Below are 17,273 nucleotides of genomic sequence, written 5' to 3' on the forward strand. Positions count from 1 at the left end.
TTAGGGTACTTCACTCCCCTTAAATTCAGCTCAATGATGGTTTTTAAGAAGCATTTTAAGGCTTGCCCTGTGACCTGAAGCCCCGGGGCCTGGTTTCCGTTGCTAGAATATAGGAGTCTCCAGTGAGATGCCATCTTCTGCTGGAGTCTGTGTAGGGATCCCAGGCTCTGCTGGGATCTATTTCCCTGAACCAGAGCACCAAAGCCCCACAAACCCCAGCAGCTCAGCTACGGACTTCAGGAAGACCTAACAGATCCTGCAGCCTGCCTCCAACCCCTGCATCGTTCAGCAAGGTCACTGCCAACACGCACCATGCCGGGCAGCTCAGTTCCAGACACTAAGCCTTGCCAAATAACCCCCTGCTTGCCAAATAGCCCACGGCACAAAAGAATGCTACAGACCCCTCTCCCAACAGGGAGCTTGTTCCCACACCGACCTTGTTTGCCGCTCTGGGGGGTGCGTCGCCTCAAGCTGTGCTCCAGCAGCTGGTGAGTGCGGGTGGGGCTGGCGCCTGCCATCAAGCGCACAGTAGCCTCGTGCAGGAACACCTGGGGGGAAGAGAGCAGAAGGCAACGATGGGCAGCCTCACGCTGGGAAGATCCTACGTCCATACTGCATATCCCATGCTGCCGCCACGTGGGACAGAGCTCCCAGCTCACAAGCAGGGACATGGTTTCCCCTCGCGCCAGGCCTCTGGCACTCCCTACTGAGTGGTCCCAAAATGGGGGCAAGAAAGGAGTGAGAAGCAAAGCTGTTACATTGCCAGGGTACAGGAGGACGAGGAAGGGGCTGGGTGGAAGAGGCTGGCAGAAGCAGATCAACACAGGAACCAGGGCAGAAAATGGAAGAGGTGTGGCCTCCTTATCTCAGAGAACAGGTCTGATGTCCCGGGAACAGAGCTGGCCATGAGAACCGGGACAGTGGGGTTAGCTGTTTAACACACGCTGTTTACACACATATAGAACTAGACAGGATAAAGCTCTGCAGGTTAGAACATAAGGAGTAACCCTGCATTGACTAGGGACATGGAGTGGGAAGAGAGGGAGGACCCCGGATGAGACACGAGGGGTTTGCACCGTACTTCTCAGCCACTGTTTAGCACATGGGTAAACAGAGTCCCACATTGCACAAACTCTTCCCCCACCCGGCTCCCCGGTGGCCCAGCCTGAGCAGGGAGATCACAGGAATTACAAATGAAAAACCCCAGGTCTTCACCTCCATCCCTTCCACATGGCACACACATCCCCTCAGGACACTACAGGACTCTGTTCACAGGATGCTCCCTGGTGCTTTGTCCAATCAGTGAAAAGCATCCAAATGACAGAACCCAAGTCCTCCATTTATCCACAGAGCAGGAGCAGCATGGACAGACAGGGCATGGTTCCCTGTCCTACCCTCTGCCAATGGCCTCAATCCTAACTTGCAGTCACCTCTAGGGACAGGAGGGGTAGTCTCTCAATGGCAATCTCAGCAGTGTATACCACAAAGGAGGCCAATTAACTAATATAGACACCTGCCCATTGGAAACAGGACGGATACTGCCAGCTCCCCACCCAGCTGTCGGAGGGGAGTGGCTCTCGCTCACTAAGTGCCTGGGGAAAGACTGAATGCTGTTGGAGATGTGAGAACTCCATGCGCCGTCTCCAGCCCCTGGGCCATTCTGTCCTCTTCTGCATTTCAGATTTACAAACTCAAGTGACGAAGCTTCTTTGGGGCGACTATTTGGAAGTGTGGTGCTGTGCAGAGCAGGCTGAAAATGAACACTGCTTGCTCTGTGGGACTGAGGGGAAGGCAGATGGGAATGAGAAAAGAGGCAGGACTTTACCTTGCGATAAGCGGGCCTGAAGCCATGGGCCAGTTTGCGCAAGCTGCCGAGGTCTCGCTGGAAACCCGTCAGCTCAGAGGCCGAGGCGTGGTAGGTCTCACCCAGAGCCTGGCTGGAGTTTGCCTGCTTCTGCCACAGTGTGGTGCGGAGTGAGAGCAGTAAGTCACAGGTCAGCAGCTGGATCATCTGCAAGGAGCCCCCCAAGAGAGGACGGAGAAGGTAAGTGACCCAACAGCTGCCCACTGCAGAGTGGCCAGGATTATCCATGGCTGGGAGCAGCAGTGCCCTCTAGCTGCGAACAGGCAGAGTGACCAGCCCACCTGAGCAGAACCACTTTGCTAAATGCCTCGAGTAATTTTGAAGGGGAATTTAGTGCTGCCGAGAGGTGCCCAAATCAATGGCTCTGGGGACCAAAGTCCTCTCCTTCATTTCAGAACAGAAAGGACCATTTCTAGAGGGTGAGTGCTGCTGACATGGTGTTATGGCTCTGCGATGTGGTGCCGGCTCAGCAGATCAGCCACCAAAAATCCAAAACAACCTTCAGTCACTACCAAGCTGAGCTGGATTCAAACCACCAGCCGAGGCAAAAGGCTCCACATTTGACCCGTCACCTGGAACCATCCTGCCCCAGAGAGTTAGTTACCCCCGAGCCAGGCTGCGGTAACCTGAGACCCTTAAAGCTAGAGACTGCAGGACAGTATGCCTAAAGCAAGCAAGCACTTGATGTGCCCTCCTTCAGCACACCACAACCTGCTCTGTATTGTTACACTGAACCACAGAAAGGAAATTTTGACGATCACAGTTGGCTTGATCCATTAACCACATCAGTGCCCTCCACAGCTGCACAGTGACAGGCCAGCCCGCTTGCAGATGGCTATGGCAGAGCCACCAGCCCCACCTCAGAGTTCCACGGTGTCACCCAGGGTGACACCACCCTTAAACACACACTCTAGTTACACACCAAGAGGCTGTTCCAAATGGAATCAGCAGCGCCACAGTCTTCCTTGGCGGTCTTCCCTTCCAAGTACTGACCAGGCCCTAGCTTACTGAGATCGACCAAGATCCCCACCAGAGGTAGAAGGCTACAGGCCATAGAGAGCTCTACCACACGCAGAAAAGGGAGGCCTTGTCCCCACCCAAGCTCCCTGAATCCCACCCATTGCTGCTCCCAGGCAGGGGAGATGGGGTGTTATCCTAGCCATCCTTCGGAGAGTCTACCTGCGCTGCAGAAATGGAGAGTGCCTCTGTACTGCACTGCAGAAACATTGCACAAGTACTGCCAGAACATGCAATGCAACTACAATGCACTACAGCTGCCCCCCAGGAATAACAGAGAGAGCCAGAGCCCAGCATCCCACATGTCCTGCAGGGAAGCCCGCGCTTTGCGGTGCTCTGAAAAGTAAAGATACGAGAGATGCACCGATGCAGAGAAATGGCTTTGTACAGTCTTACTCCTGTTGAGGAGGGGAACTAACCGTTCAAATGATGTCAAGTGCCCCGAGCCAGACCAGAGTGGACATAAGCAGTCCCTACTTTACAGATTTATCAGTGGCCTCAGAGCAGACCAGAGATGGGGGCTGCTACGGGAACAAATCAATAAGGAGGTGACTAAGAGAAGGGGTGGCAACAGGCAAGATGACACAGCCAAGCACTGAGCTGCGACCATGTGCCCCCAGCATGGCACTACAACAGAGAGTCACCTCCACACCAAGCAGGAGGGGCGGAAAGGCTGGATGAGGAGCCCATCTCTCCCTCTTCTCCAGTCATAAGCATGGGATGCTGGGGGGAGGGAAATCCTCTCCAGCCTGGAGCAGAGCAGAAGTGGGGGGAAGTGTGACATGCCTTGAACTCCTCCACAAGGGGAGACCAGAGCAACGTTCCGGCATTAGTGAAAACTACATGGTAGTTCCCTGCAGGAATCAGGAAGGAAGCACAAGCTAGCAGAGGGCACCCTGGACCCTTACATTGTTGAGGCCAGTGTTAGAGACACCACTGCTCATATTAAGGCTGTTCCACAGGTGGCTGCTGGCCCGCTCGCAGTGACCAAAGGAGCTCTGCTGCCCATCTGCCTTCCCCGACAGGGAGGCCTGCATGGCTTTGCATACATGGAAGATCGCTTTCACCAGGGCATTCCTGAAAGACAGAGACAGGGCAACACTTTCAAACAGTGCTGTGTCCAGGCCTTTCCAGCAGCTGTTCTAAAGCACCTTCCAGTTCTAATCAAACAAGCCTTTAGCCTCCAAGGACCTTTACTGAACCGACCTTAAGTCCTAAGGGAAATGAGTTCAGTGGTCTCAGCCTTCTCCCCACCCCAATCAGTTCAGATCACAAAAGACATCACATAATCTGGCATAAGAGGACTGCCAACCCGGAGAAGCTGCAGACTGGTCTAGACACATGTGCAGCACAGGCAGATCCAAGGGCATGGGAGGCACCCATCACAAAGCCTGTGTCTGTACATGTGCTAGTAGCTCTAGGACCACTGAGGGCTTGTCTACACTTACAGCAGTGCAGCTGGGCTGCTGTGGCACTTAGCGAAGACACTATCTACACTGACAGGATAGCTTCTCCCATCGGCGTAGGTAATCCACCTCCCCGAGACGCGGTAGCTATGTTGACAGGAGAAGCTCTCCATAGCACTGTCTACACCTGAGCAACGTAGTTATACCAACATACGTTTGTAGTGTAGACCAAGCCTGAGTTTCTGTCTACAGGAGCCCACATGCAGCTGGACAAAGGGGCTTTCATCAGTGAGGGGCACTGCTGCTGCTTTCAGTGTTATTAGGAAAGGTTTACATGCTTTCCCCTCACACAGGGCGTCAGCCTAGGGAACTCAGAGAGAAAGGACCCAGATGAGGATAACCTTCCCCCACAATTTTTCGTTTAGATAGCCCGTACAGGGGCGTTACATTCCCACGGGACTTTCCCCAACCCACTGCCCAGAGATCTGCAACACAGGCACTGATCAACATGACAATGAACACTCCTACGTGTTGGATGTTTCCACATCATGCCATTGCATCAGCAGGCACTGAAGCAATCTCCCAGCATGACACTGCAACCACCTTCTGATGCAGCACTAATAGGGTTAGCCAACAGGACAAGTGTCAACATGTGCCTGCCCCACAGAACATCTGCTTTCAATTGGGCCATTGATATAGTCATTTCTGGAAAGATATGGTGGTTTGACCAAGGTAAAAGGCCCACGCACTCAGACATCTCCAGGGATTTGGGCATCCGCTCCACTTCCGTGAAACGTGACCTCACGCCTGCATCATCCCCTCTGAGCCAACTGATTGCCATGCCGATTGCCGCTGACCACCATCTGCACACCAAATCAGGGCCTATGGAAACAGTAAGACAACACTGCAGTCAGGGAAAGCACAAAAAACTGTGCCGAGATCAGATAAGTAGAAGGATAATGCCTGATATTTCTAGTGCCTTCCACCTTGATGAATCCAGAAGAGCTTTAGGGAATGTATGGATAGAAGTTATTTCACCCAGCACTGAAATGCAGCTGTCTCTAGGGTGAAATGCTGCAACTTCTCGACAGCACATAATAATGCTACACAACAGGCTAGGACAAGAAGTGAAGAACACTGTACTCACTCAAAACTGCAAGGGGAATTTTTGGCCTTCAGAACATAGTCAGCCTAGCCAGACTCTCTCCCTTACTCTAATGAAGAGGGGCATGGGATCTTCAGCTGAGAAGCTGTCAAGATCTCAGTTTTCCTCTCTCATCCAAAGAGCAGCTACTCCAGCAGCACACAGAATGCTCGCACATTGGTTCCCGCTGACTGAGTGGAGTTTACTGAATCACCTAACTTTGCCTTGAAGGTCTCCCATCCAAGTACAGACCAGACCCAACCTTGCTAGGGTAAGGGTGTTTGCTTCTACTAGCCTGACCTATTTCCAGCTTCATAGAATATCAGGGTTGGAAGGGACCTCAGGAGGTCATCTAGACCAACCCCCTGCTCAAAGCAGGACCAAGCCCCAGACAGATTTTTGCTCCAAATCCCTAAATGACCCTTTCAGGGATTGAACTCACAAGCCTGGGTTTAGCAGGCCAATGCTCAAAGCACTGAGCTATCCCTCCAGTGACTGTATCACTAGCCAATCCTATTCCTGGGGGGCAAGAGGTCTTCCCCTTGTGAGATCAGAGAGTCCTGCCCACTGCACTTGTGTGTATGTTGCACCCCTTTGCTCTTCGACAGCTGGAAGCTCTCGAGTGCAGGAGTGGTCCTTCCGAGGGTTTGGAAAGTGCCCATCACATTTTGGGCACTGCAGCAACATACACAGCCACCACAATCCACTCCGTCCACCTGAAGTTACCAGTGGAGTTTCTATTCCATGGAGCTGAACTGCTGTAGGTGGTGTGCTGCTGAATAGCTCTGTCCCAGCCCAGAAGGGGCTGCATGTCAGCAGAGGCGGATTCCCCTGTAGTTAGTAAACCCCCAAGAAGAAGGGTGCTTCAGAAGCTGGGCTATCATTAAGACTCCCAGAGATGGAGCAGCTTTGAACCACGACACTCACCCAGGGCTGACTTCAGCACCGAACTGCTATTGAAAGGTGGAGTCCCGCTTCCCATCGAGTCCACAAAGGAGTTGACTAATTTCAGGTACTCCAAAGCACTGGAGAATTCGCTGCAAGCACAGGCAAGACAACGACATTCACTAGGCAGCAAGGCACGAGATGCCACATTTGCAGCGTGTGACAATATAATCTGGATGAGTTGCATTCATAAGCTCCACTGACCCACTAGGTTAGTGAGTTAGGGGGCAGGTACAGGAGTTCAAGCTCTGAGTAGTGCTGCTTTACTACGAGCAACCTTCCCCCAGCCTGGAAGAATACGACTGGGTCAAGACGAAGCCCTGCTGGGTATGTCTACACTGCAGCTGGGCATGTGCCTCCCCGCACGGGTCAACAGACTCATGCTAGCTCGGGCAGTGTGGACATCACAGCTCCAGCGGAGACGGAGACGGAGACTAGCCACCTGAGCTCAGACCCAGGGCTTGGGCAGACTTGGATTTAGGTGGCTAACCTGAGCGTTCACTGGAGCCGCATCCACCACACTTCTCTTTTTAGTGCACTAGCTCGAGTGAAGCTAGCTTGTGTCTGTCTACCCACGCTGAGACGCGCCCTCCCAGCTGCAGTGTAGACAGACCCATCCAGGTTGTGCTGGGCAGAGGAAGAGAGGCCAGGTTTAGGATTCACCCAGAACACTGAATTAACCTCCGGTGTAATTGCAGAGATGTTTACTCTCAGGGTCTGTCTGGACTTCAAGCTGGCAGGGGTGCGGTGGGGGGGTGTTAAATGTCCAGCTCGAGGAGACATACCCATGCCAGCTCTGATCGAGCAAGCACACGGCATACAAGGGGTTTCCTACCCTGAGTACGATCCTGACTGAGACCCAGGTGGCTAGCCCCTCCCACCACTGCAGCTCCCATTCTGTTTTTAGCATGCTAGCTCAATCAGAGCCGGTTCAGGTAGGTCTCCTCAAACTGGGAATTACTCCTTCCGGCTTCAATGTAGGCAGTTCCTCAGTCTCCAGGGGGCAGTGTTAGCTAGTGCTTCACTGTCAGTGTAATCAGGGCCAGGAGTACACTCAGTACTAGCCCCAAGGTCACAACAAACATGCTCTACCTGCTCTGTAAGTCAGTTGATAGGTGGGAAAACACAAACCCTAAAAAGGCTATTTATTATGGGAAGGACTAGTTGGAACGAACAGAGGAGAATTACTGTGTGTAACAAGTGACGTTTATGGGAAAGGCAACATTTGCTCTAACATTTTAATTAGCACTTTAAATTTTATAGATGCTGTCTGGAAGCTGCCAGCCTTCTCTCCAGTATGACACCCGCTGCCATTAGGTGAGACAATATTACGAGTCCTTTATAGGCTCCTTTCCATGCGTGGCTTCCAAGACAATCTGAACTACATTTCAGCAAGTCACAAAAGCTATCAAATGTTCTCAACCTTGGCCAAAGACAACAGCACATGTTGTACTTATCCAGTTCCTTTGTGTCTGTCACAGAGGATTTGGGGATCTTGTCCGTGGAAAATGTATTCGTATTAAGAGAGACCCCTGCCAATTAGAGACATAGGGCTACCTTCTCACAGCAGTCCACGCACGGTGTACAACACCTTGCAACCTTTCCGCTTCATTAGCAATAGCTTGTCATACATCCATTTCAATGAGCTGGATCAAGTTGTTTGTCACCCACTGGGACTATACCAGTACTTAGATGTACAAACAAAAATGTAACTAAACCTGCACTATAATAAAAACTACACTTTTTCCTAACTGATCGGGGGGTGGGGAGGGGAGGGGAGGGGAGAAGTGTGGTGTCCTCTTGGACCAAAGCCCTCTTTTGGGGGGGCAGATCACTACAGAAATTCAGATTTGAGAGAGACAATTAGGACTGGTCTAGGACAAGGCATGACCATAGTTCAGTCCTAAACTAGACAGCTCAGAGTATAAAAAGCAACTCTTTGCTTTCCCTCCATTTCACTCAGATGTGGTGACAGAGACCAATGACAAAGACTGCAGCCAAAACCTGCTCTGCCACTCACACATCTATATATTTTGGTTTGGTTTACACTGCTGGTAAATGCAACCTAACATTTTTTATTTAGCTATCAAGATACCAACAAACAGATGTTAGGCATGGAGCTGGTGTATGTCACCAGGTCTCTCTTCAAGTGTCTGGGCCCAAAACTGTTACAGCTAAGTTTTCTCCTTCAAATTCAAGTGGCGGGGGGTTTGGCAGGTCCTGAGATCAATCCCCGCTACTGATCAGTGGCCCCTATTAGTTACATTAGGGTGGTAAGTTTGATTGAAAAGATGCAAGTTAGTTATTGTCCTCAGGGCTCCTAGTAAATTATGAATGCAGCCCTTGATGCCCCAGAGTATTGGGTCCCCCTCATCTAGACAATAATAACCTAAGCACTGAAACTCACCAGGGCTCCTCCTCCTCCTGTCCCGTGGCCCCTTTCCTGGCCTGAGGCTTCACGAGGGAATCCACAGCTCTCTCCAACAGATTCTCACAGAAGGCCTGGTGAACCTGGGCTATGGGATCAGCTGGAAAAGAGAACAAGAGTCTTGCTCTTCTCTTATTCACAAACCCAAGCATCTCCAGACACAAGACGACCAGCTGGAGGAGGGAAGCAGACTCCAAGACAGAAACATTAGGAGCCAGCAAGAGGGATGTTCTTGAGGGACCGGTGCAGGGACCTAAAAGATCCCAAAAATTCAAACTTTTGACTTATTCAAAGTGACCCTCCACACCTCTGTTGGTTTGTTCATTATTAGTGATCTAGCTCTGCACAGCCAGCCCACAGATCCCAATCAGAAATGCCACTTCACCCATGTAAAAGAATAGGTATGATACGGACACAGCACACGATAGGAAATGAAGGGATTAAACTTGCCCTCTCAGCTGCTAGCAATGGAGGAAGTCAAGTGATCTTGACTTGGGGGGTGTGCAGGAATTGGAAAATCTTCTGGGATCAGGTACTGTAAGCTGTTCCAGATATTAGAGGCGAGAAAAGAATCCCTGTGCAAGATGTTGGACGGTCATGCATTTGAGGGTGTCAGACACACAGTGGCTCTTACCTGGGTTCCTCGGGGCACAGTACAGACTCTCCTTTGTAGCAGATTTCACTGTCCAGCTCCGTTCCACAAAAAACCTCTGTCCCAGCGGGTGACACAGCCAGCGCAAGGAGTCGGGAATGGCACTCCGCTCTGCACTACACAGGCTCTGGGCCTTATTTAAGAAATAACCCTGGGGAGAAAGGAGAAGGGTGCCAAGAAGAGGGAGAGACACATGCAAACATCATGCATATGGCTCAGTGACAGCAAGCACAAGGGCAAGGTTCATTACAGGCCAGCTCATAAGATAATTCCAATTCAGTGGAATTGTTGGGCACCACTGTGAGAATCAGGGGCCAGACATACCAGGGGGAAAACAGAGGGGTCTAAACCCCAACGAACAAGCAATTGAATCAGCTGATTGTATACAGTATTACTGTACTATAAAAGCATAGAGTAACAGCTTATGAAAGCAGGTCACACTGGTGATTAATATTACACAATGTGTATATTAACACTATGAGGAATTATGGATACTCGCTGATATTATGCTGTGTGTGACCAAACAAAAGGGAGAAACCTGTTTTCTCCCAGACAGGAGGAAAGGCAGCTACCTGTCTCCAGTGTAATTTAAGCAGTGTGGAATCAAAACAATGGAAGCCCCATTGACATGCAAATCAGCAGGGGGATGGAAAGTGCACTGGAAGGGAAGAACAGCAAGAAGCCTTACCGGCTTTTGATAACAGAGACAATGAACATTATGGGGGGCAAAAAGGCATTTGAGTTATCCATCCCTTGGGCTTCGAGGGGGTCAGAGCTCTTGAAAACACAGAACATTGGATCCTTCAAGCAAAGGGGTTGAAGTCTTTGGGAATTGAGTTTAGGTAAGGATTGTAACTTGCTGAAGTTAAGTTTTAGTCTTAGAAGCGTATTTTTTACTTTTGTTTGCTTGTAACCCTCTCTCTTTGTGCCGTATACTCGGTAACACTTAAACTTGTGTCCTTTCGGTAAACAAACTTTGATTTACTTTTACTATAACCCTTTCCAGTGCACTGATTGAAATAAGAGTGTCAAACCCCAGTTAAATTAATGAGCTGCATTAATGAGCTGTTGTCTTGCTGAAGGAGCAACGAACTGAAGCTTCTGAGGGTGTTCAGTAAAGGGGGAGACGTCTCTGGGGAACTCAGGAGTTGGGGTTCACTGTTATCTGCAAGGCAAGGTTTGGACTGGCAGGGTCCCGAAGAGTTTGCTGGCAAGGCAGACAAACTGGTGCATCAGGGAGCGGTCACACAGCTTAGCTGTAGCAAAGCTCTCCCTTGCTGAGGCTGAGAGGGGGAACATAGTAACTCTCAGTTCTGGGAACCCCAGCAGATTGTCACAGGGAGACGGTTTGGGGGAAATTCAGGACTGGGAGGGTGTTGGGGTCACTCTGAAAAAAGTAACCAGGTGGTAGAAGACCGGGTGTGTGACCTGCATGCCTGTAGGCTGGCTGTCGTGTCAGGCTGTGAGCCATGGCAGCACAGCACTGAAGGCACCCAGAGCCGCAGGGAAGGTGGTGACAACCCCTCACTGGTCTGGGTTGAACCCCAAAGCATCACAACCACCAAGACCTAACTATGCGCCCTTTGGCTAAACAGTGACTGACTGGAGAGGCCTTCCCTGCTCAGAGCTCTGCTGGGAGGCACTGGGGGGAGAACAGTGGGACTCACTCACCGCCAGGAAGCCCAGCTTGCCTCCGCAGCGGGTTTTCAGGCCGACAGCAGCTGTCAGGTGGATCTCTGCCATCATGCTGGGTGGGATCTTCTCCTCTGCGCACTCAGCCAGATTCACAGCGCACAGGGCCATGTGCAAACCTGAGTAGGCTGAGCTGGATGGAAGTTTACCTGTGCCATGGAGAGAGGAGAAGAATTCACCTCTCCTATACAGTCACCATGCAAAACAGATCCTAGTGCAACTAATACAATTACCGTGCATCTCACAGCCTGCACCCTACGGAGTCTGGGCCATCTTGGCAGAAAAAGTTTATCATGCCATAGGCATCATGACCCAGTGCTCTGCGTACAGAGCAGCTGCACCTGAACTTCTCTGCCTGCATTCTGTGAGCTGCAGCCACAGCTCTGTACTTTCCCTGCTTCCCCACCCCAGCTCTCCGAGAGCCAAACAGCCATGGAAGGAGTCATGGAGCCATGTGCTGCTGCACGCCTCATCGCTGGAATACCCAGCTTCCTTCGGGGCCCAGAAGGAGGGTGGAGAATTGCTCAGGGTGGTCCAATGGGGCCAAACTAGCATTAATTGGATAAAATTGGCAAAGGGCAGCTTAGGCTACACATTAGGATGTGTCAGAGGTTTGTTAGACTGTGAATTATTCTACCAAAGGAAGTGGTGAAAGCTCCACTAATCACGTAACGATTGCCAAAAGCTCGTCAGTGTGTGTGTACATACATGTAAGCAGAGCTCAGAGGTGTACCACACCTACTGGCTGATGCAAGCCTGAGTGTGTTGGTAGTGGTCTCTGCTAATCTACTCCTCCCCCCCCTCTGATTTTAGGGTCTTCTTCCAGTGATTAGCTCGGCACCTGCTTCCACTTCCCTTGCTTAAGTGACATGAGTGAATTTGACCCTCAGGATCCCGACTAGCAGCAGTGAACACTGACGAGACTCAGGTCCGTTCTCAATCTGCTGCTGCATGGGAAAGCTCCAAGCAGCAGCAAAGACTCCAAGCCGTCTTTCTGCAGACGGCACGGCATCGGTCCCTGCTGTTCACGTCTAGAGGATTGTCTCCACAACCGGAAGGGCTAGAAACAATGTTTATCATTTCAATGAAAGCTTAGGTTCTATAGCAGTTAATGGCAGCCACCTGGGAAAGCCTCTTCCTCCCCAGGAACAAGCTGATTTTTCAAGCCAAATGTACATGGATCACTTACTACGGAAACCTGCCAGGTGGACTGCATCAGCTGTGTAACAGCACACAGCACTGCCACCCAGCAGTTCAGGGGAGGAGAGTCAGAGAAACCCCAGGTTTTATTTAAAAAATATGAATTTTAGGGTGGCATAACCAATCTGGAATTTGTCCAGGGCACCTGCTAACAGCTTACTCTTGCAAAATGTGCCACGGGGAATTCTGGAGGCCATCCACGGTACAATTACAACTGAGTAGGGTAATCAGCTTACTACGTGGTTAACCCCCCCACTCAGTTCAACACACTTCCATTTTGTGGTGTGGACAGGACCTTATAAACAATGTTCAATCATGCCAACTAAAGCCCTGGAGGTGCCTTACAAATCACAGCACCCCAGAGGCGATACTATTGCCCCTGGAGAGGTGACGCCTACTGAGATGTTCTTCTGAATGGTGGTGTTCCTTTGTGATATTTCAAGTCAGTCTGTGTGTAACTTGCCCCTTGAGCTAGTAGCAGATTTGGGGAGATCAGGACAAGGAGCCCTGCCAAGGACCCAATGAGAAGGGCAGCTACAAGCGTCCTCATTCTGTCAGGGGAAGACCGTTCTGTTGCAACCTCTGCCCTTACCTGTGATGTGGAGCTGATGGAGCTTGTGATATGCCAGAGCTGCATCCCGAGCACTGGTCTTGGCCTCATCCTCAAAACCGGCAGCAGCCTCTCTTGCTCGCTGTCGCCGTGAAGTCCTCTTCAGTAGCCAGCGAACCAGCCCCAGCTTTTGCAGACTGTAGCGGATCACGTTCCAGGACAAGCTGCAGGCCAAGTCCAAGCGGGACGCAGGCAGCGCTCGGCCCAGAACTGACAGGCAGATCTGCAGATTTGATGCAGCAGCCGCAAAATCCCCCTGCAAATGCAATGGTGAATGGTTAAACAAAGTTCATTTAAGCTGCTGAATGGGGCTGCATTGACAGCCCTTGAGACCACAGGGCTCTATTTACCCCCAGAACATGTACAGTCTGAGCAGAAACAGTGCAAGCTTCTTCCATGCACCTCCACACCCATTTACACCCCCTTCCCCTCCCAAGCCCTGGAGCCCCACCTCCAGGAACCAAGAGAGTTAAGTCTCCATGGCCCATGCAATCTGACACCTCTCAGCTGAGTGCCAGTGTAGGGACTTGTCTACACTACTAAGTTTTGTGGTCAAAAGTTATGCCGCTTTAATTAAAATCGCTGTTGCATGTCCACACTAGCTCCTATGTTGGCAGAGTGCATCCACACTAGCAACTCTTACATCGTCACAGAGAGAAGTGCACTATGGGTAGCTATCCCACTGTGCAACTGGCCGCAGGGTGCTTTGGGAAGGGTTTGCAATGCATCATGGGGCAGATACAGCATCACATGATGCAGGTTTCTCAATCCCATTATTCCAGGGAGATCCTAGTAGATTGTCAGCCTCTTTTTCAAGGGATGTGTGCGGTGGGAGGGAGAGGAGAGTGGTGTTGGGCAGGGAGACAGCAGGCTGACCGACCTATCCTGAGGAAGGGGGAGGGGGACACCCCTCCCCCATGTCAGCCCCCAGCTCTGCTCGGCACAGCAGTCTCTCCGGAAGCAGCCCGCTCTGCCTGCATGCTTATGATTCTGTGATTCCCTCCGAGTTCTCCCACAGCCTCCTCAGCCCAGGAGCGGCATCCTGAGCAGCTCTGTGAGCTCTCCGGGCTGAGGAATGTCGTTGCTGCCAAGTACTGAGCGGGAATGAAGACTGAACTCCCCTCTCCCCCCAGAGGCTGCCCTGCAAGGCAGGAGTGAGGCACAGATGCAGGGGCTGTAGATGGGAGGCTTACAGCGCTGCTGTCTGTGCTGTACATGTTTAGTTGTTTGTCTCGTGCAGACTGGTGTCCTTTATCTGGCACCAATTCTCTCCATGTTTTCCACTTCACACTGCACAGGAAGGTTAACCCTAGAAATGCTGGCATTCTCCCAAGTGCCAGCCATCGGGACCGCCAAAGGGTTCACTGGGGGAAGGGCAGGATTTGCTCTGCATAGTGCGGGGTTGCTTTACCCTTGCCAAATCCAGGTCAGCCTGCTTGCGATGCCGCCAGAACATTACAGACGAGCGGGAGTGCAGCCGGGTCACTGGCTCCCCATGCACAAGGAGCTTTATACACACACTCAGGACAATTACACCATTCACCAGCCACAGCAGCAAAGTGGGCATCATCCAGCCAAACCAGCCGCCAGCACCTGGCAGAAAGAGAAATACAGAGAAGTCAGCCGGGATAGCACAAGTTCAGCAGGCAACAGGTCACTGTGAGCCCATTTAACATGTCCTGAATCTTGGAAAGATTTGATTTTCTTCAACTGACTGTAGTTATTGATTTCTCGACATCTGAACACTGACTTAGAAGCTTGCAACGTTAAAAAAAAAAAAAAAATCTCGCTTCACAAAGTTAATTTAAAAAAAAAAAAAAAACCCTAAACTTCCCCTTGAGGGGAGGACAGCGCAAGTGGTTCTAGTGAAGAACTGGGCATCCCAGGATGCTTGATGCCTGAAAGGGACACAGTAAGATATTAATTAAATGCACAAAGGTAAGCTAGTGCAACATGACGGCTGCATAGTTACAATCAGGGAACTGCAGAGGTCCCTATAGGGTTCCTGGCCCTTATTAAAAGTGTAATTTAACGCATCTGTGTAGGCTGTTAAACACACACCATAAACCACACCGTCTGGGAAGCATGGCCAAGTTAACATTGTGGCAGGAGCCATGATTTCTGCACTGATTTTCACAAATGACTTGATTTGTAAATTATGGAAAATGACCAGAGAAATAGCTCTTTGAACTTCATTAGAAAGTTCACCCTTATGGAAATAGAAAAACGTGACCTAGTTCAAAACTCCGCAGCATCTGTCCAACCAGGGTAGCTTGTGGTGATGGGCTACGTACAGGTACCTTCTGGTAACCCACTGGACTATTTGATTTTAGCACCCCTGGTTTTCCTCCTGTAAGTAAGTACTAATCATGCCAAAGCACTCACTAGTCTATTCAGGTCTCTGACCTCCCCCTTTGCCGGGGTTCTAGCTCACTACTACAATACTTTGTAAACAAAGGAGGCTTGATGCACTCTGAAAGTCTGTTTTTAAATGGTTACCTGATTCGATGGCCAGCACATTCCTTCCAGAGCCATGGTGTACAGGACTGTCTGATTCAGGCATCCCTCGGCCCTCCAGGAGGGATGTCAGAGGGTTGAAGGAGAGGCAGAGGAATGTGAGAGCACAGAGAAGTATTCGAGAGCGATCCACCATGCCAAGGGCCACAGGGGGAGAGTCGGGTTCGTCTTTAACCTTCACAAAGGGCAGGGATGGAGAGGAAGAGTGGGAAGAGACATAACTTTAAACACACTGTAAAACAGCAAGTGGGTGTGTGTATATGTGTGCGCGCACATACGCATGACGGGGAGAGCACGAGTTTCAACATATTTGACTAATGCCACCAAGAACTCTGGGGCAGCCTTTCCTGGCTCAGTAAGAGGGGCCCGGAGTAGCAAAGTGACTAACCTTCACTCTGGCCCCCATCATTTCAGTTTCTTTGATTCCTTATTTTAGGCGAGCACTAAGCTTCCATCAAAGCCACATGTAGCCACCTTGCCCACCTTGGTTGTGATGCCTACAAAATCCTTTTATCTGCCTACAAAATCCTTTTATCTGATAATAACTAAGCAGGTGGTGAGTTAATATTGCAACTACTCATGGGCTTATTGCCTGTAGAAATTAGGCACACAGCTAGTTTGTGTAAATACATGCTATTACTATTAACCCATCCTCCCTTCCTTCATCTCCTATTTCATCCATGTCATGTGTCTTGTCTTCAAGACTAAAAGCTCTTTGAGGCAGGGTCTTTTACTACATATATATCTGTACAGAGCTTAGCACGATGCAGCCTGGCTTGGTTGGAGCCTGTATGTGCCATTGCAATACAAACAAACAAGAGCAAACATTTGGCTCTCCCCCTGAAATAGAGCCCTTTTAGGTGAGAGTCATGTCCCATCCAGAGAGTATCTTGCACCCTTTATGACAATCTGCTTTTCCTCCCACACCATCCCTTGCCCTACAGAACCTCTCCGTTCCCTGCAGCCCTACCCTTCAGAGCTCTGTCAGCACTGCTCCTGAACGACAAGTAGTTGGCACTGTTGAGACTCACAAGGATCTAAAGTCCTGGCCATGACGTACCCCTGGAGAGGATAGCCCCCTTGCTCTCCTTTTAACTACGATTACCTTTGCATCATCCAGGAGCGGGCTTCCCGGCTCAGAGTCAATGGAATAGGGGGAGAAGCCCTCCTGGGACCCCGAGTCAGAGGCCGGGGGAGACATCAAGAGAACGTTTTGGTTGAAGTCATCCATCTTCAGGTCCACATCGTTGTCCACGAGACTGCTCAGGTCAATGCCCTTCAGCAGCTCTGCAAAGATCAGAGATTCCATTTACTACACACCTCTCGACCATGCCCTGTGCCCTGCCCACTCTGCTCAGCTTGCCACAGAGATATGGGCCAACACTGATGTTATTTCACATGCAATCTTTCACCACTGGTGCAAATGGGCAGGAGGAAGCACATGCTCCTGCTTCCTGACCCACTCCTGCCTGGCTCTGATAACTTACTGTTTTTCTGATTAGCCAGCTTCAGAACCATGTTCTCCTGTCTCAGCTTATGGTTGACCTGCTGTAGGTATTTAATGTAATCAATGGCCTTCCTCAGTACTCCAGATTTGTGCATCTGCATGGAAGCAACACGTGTGGAAAGCAGTTTATAAGAACAATCACATAACCAGAGGCCCATCCACCCTAAGCAGTGCCACTCTCTTCTCCATGTGATATACAGAGAGGGTGGAAAAATGACCATCCAGTAGCACCAACACAGCCACTGAAAGTGTCAGCACTGAGGTCAGGAAAGATTACACTTTGAAAAGTGC

At 50.6% G+C, this 17,273-nt stretch overlaps 1 protein-coding gene across 1 annotated transcript in view; it reads right to left on the reverse strand.

The window, feature by feature from the left end:
• Positions 1-17,273, reverse strand: part of SREBF2 (sterol regulatory element binding transcription factor 2) — a 39,034-nt gene that overhangs the window by 3,626 nt on the left and 18,135 nt on the right. The window contains exons 6-18 of the mRNA XM_065411756.1: positions 16,963-17,077; positions 16,581-16,762; positions 15,458-15,650; positions 14,370-14,551; positions 12,941-13,214; positions 11,128-11,297; positions 9,439-9,607; positions 8,784-8,904; positions 6,359-6,468; positions 5,037-5,169; positions 3,790-3,958; positions 1,826-2,011; positions 437-548 (exon numbers count right to left, since the gene is read on the reverse strand). Coding sequence (XP_065267828.1) covers positions 437-548; positions 1,826-2,011; positions 3,790-3,958; positions 5,037-5,169; positions 6,359-6,468; positions 8,784-8,904; positions 9,439-9,607; positions 11,128-11,297; positions 12,941-13,214; positions 14,370-14,551; positions 15,458-15,650; positions 16,581-16,762; positions 16,963-17,077 — 2,116 coding nt within the window. The remainder of the gene's footprint in view (positions 1-436; positions 549-1,825; positions 2,012-3,789; positions 3,959-5,036; positions 5,170-6,358; positions 6,469-8,783; positions 8,905-9,438; positions 9,608-11,127; positions 11,298-12,940; positions 13,215-14,369; positions 14,552-15,457; positions 15,651-16,580; positions 16,763-16,962; positions 17,078-17,273) is intronic.

The sequence above is a fragment of the Emys orbicularis genome, chromosome 1, assembly GCF_028017835.1.
Source record: "Emys orbicularis isolate rEmyOrb1 chromosome 1, rEmyOrb1.hap1, whole genome shotgun sequence".
Classification (NCBI taxonomy): domain Eukaryota; kingdom Metazoa; phylum Chordata; order Testudines; family Emydidae; genus Emys; species Emys orbicularis.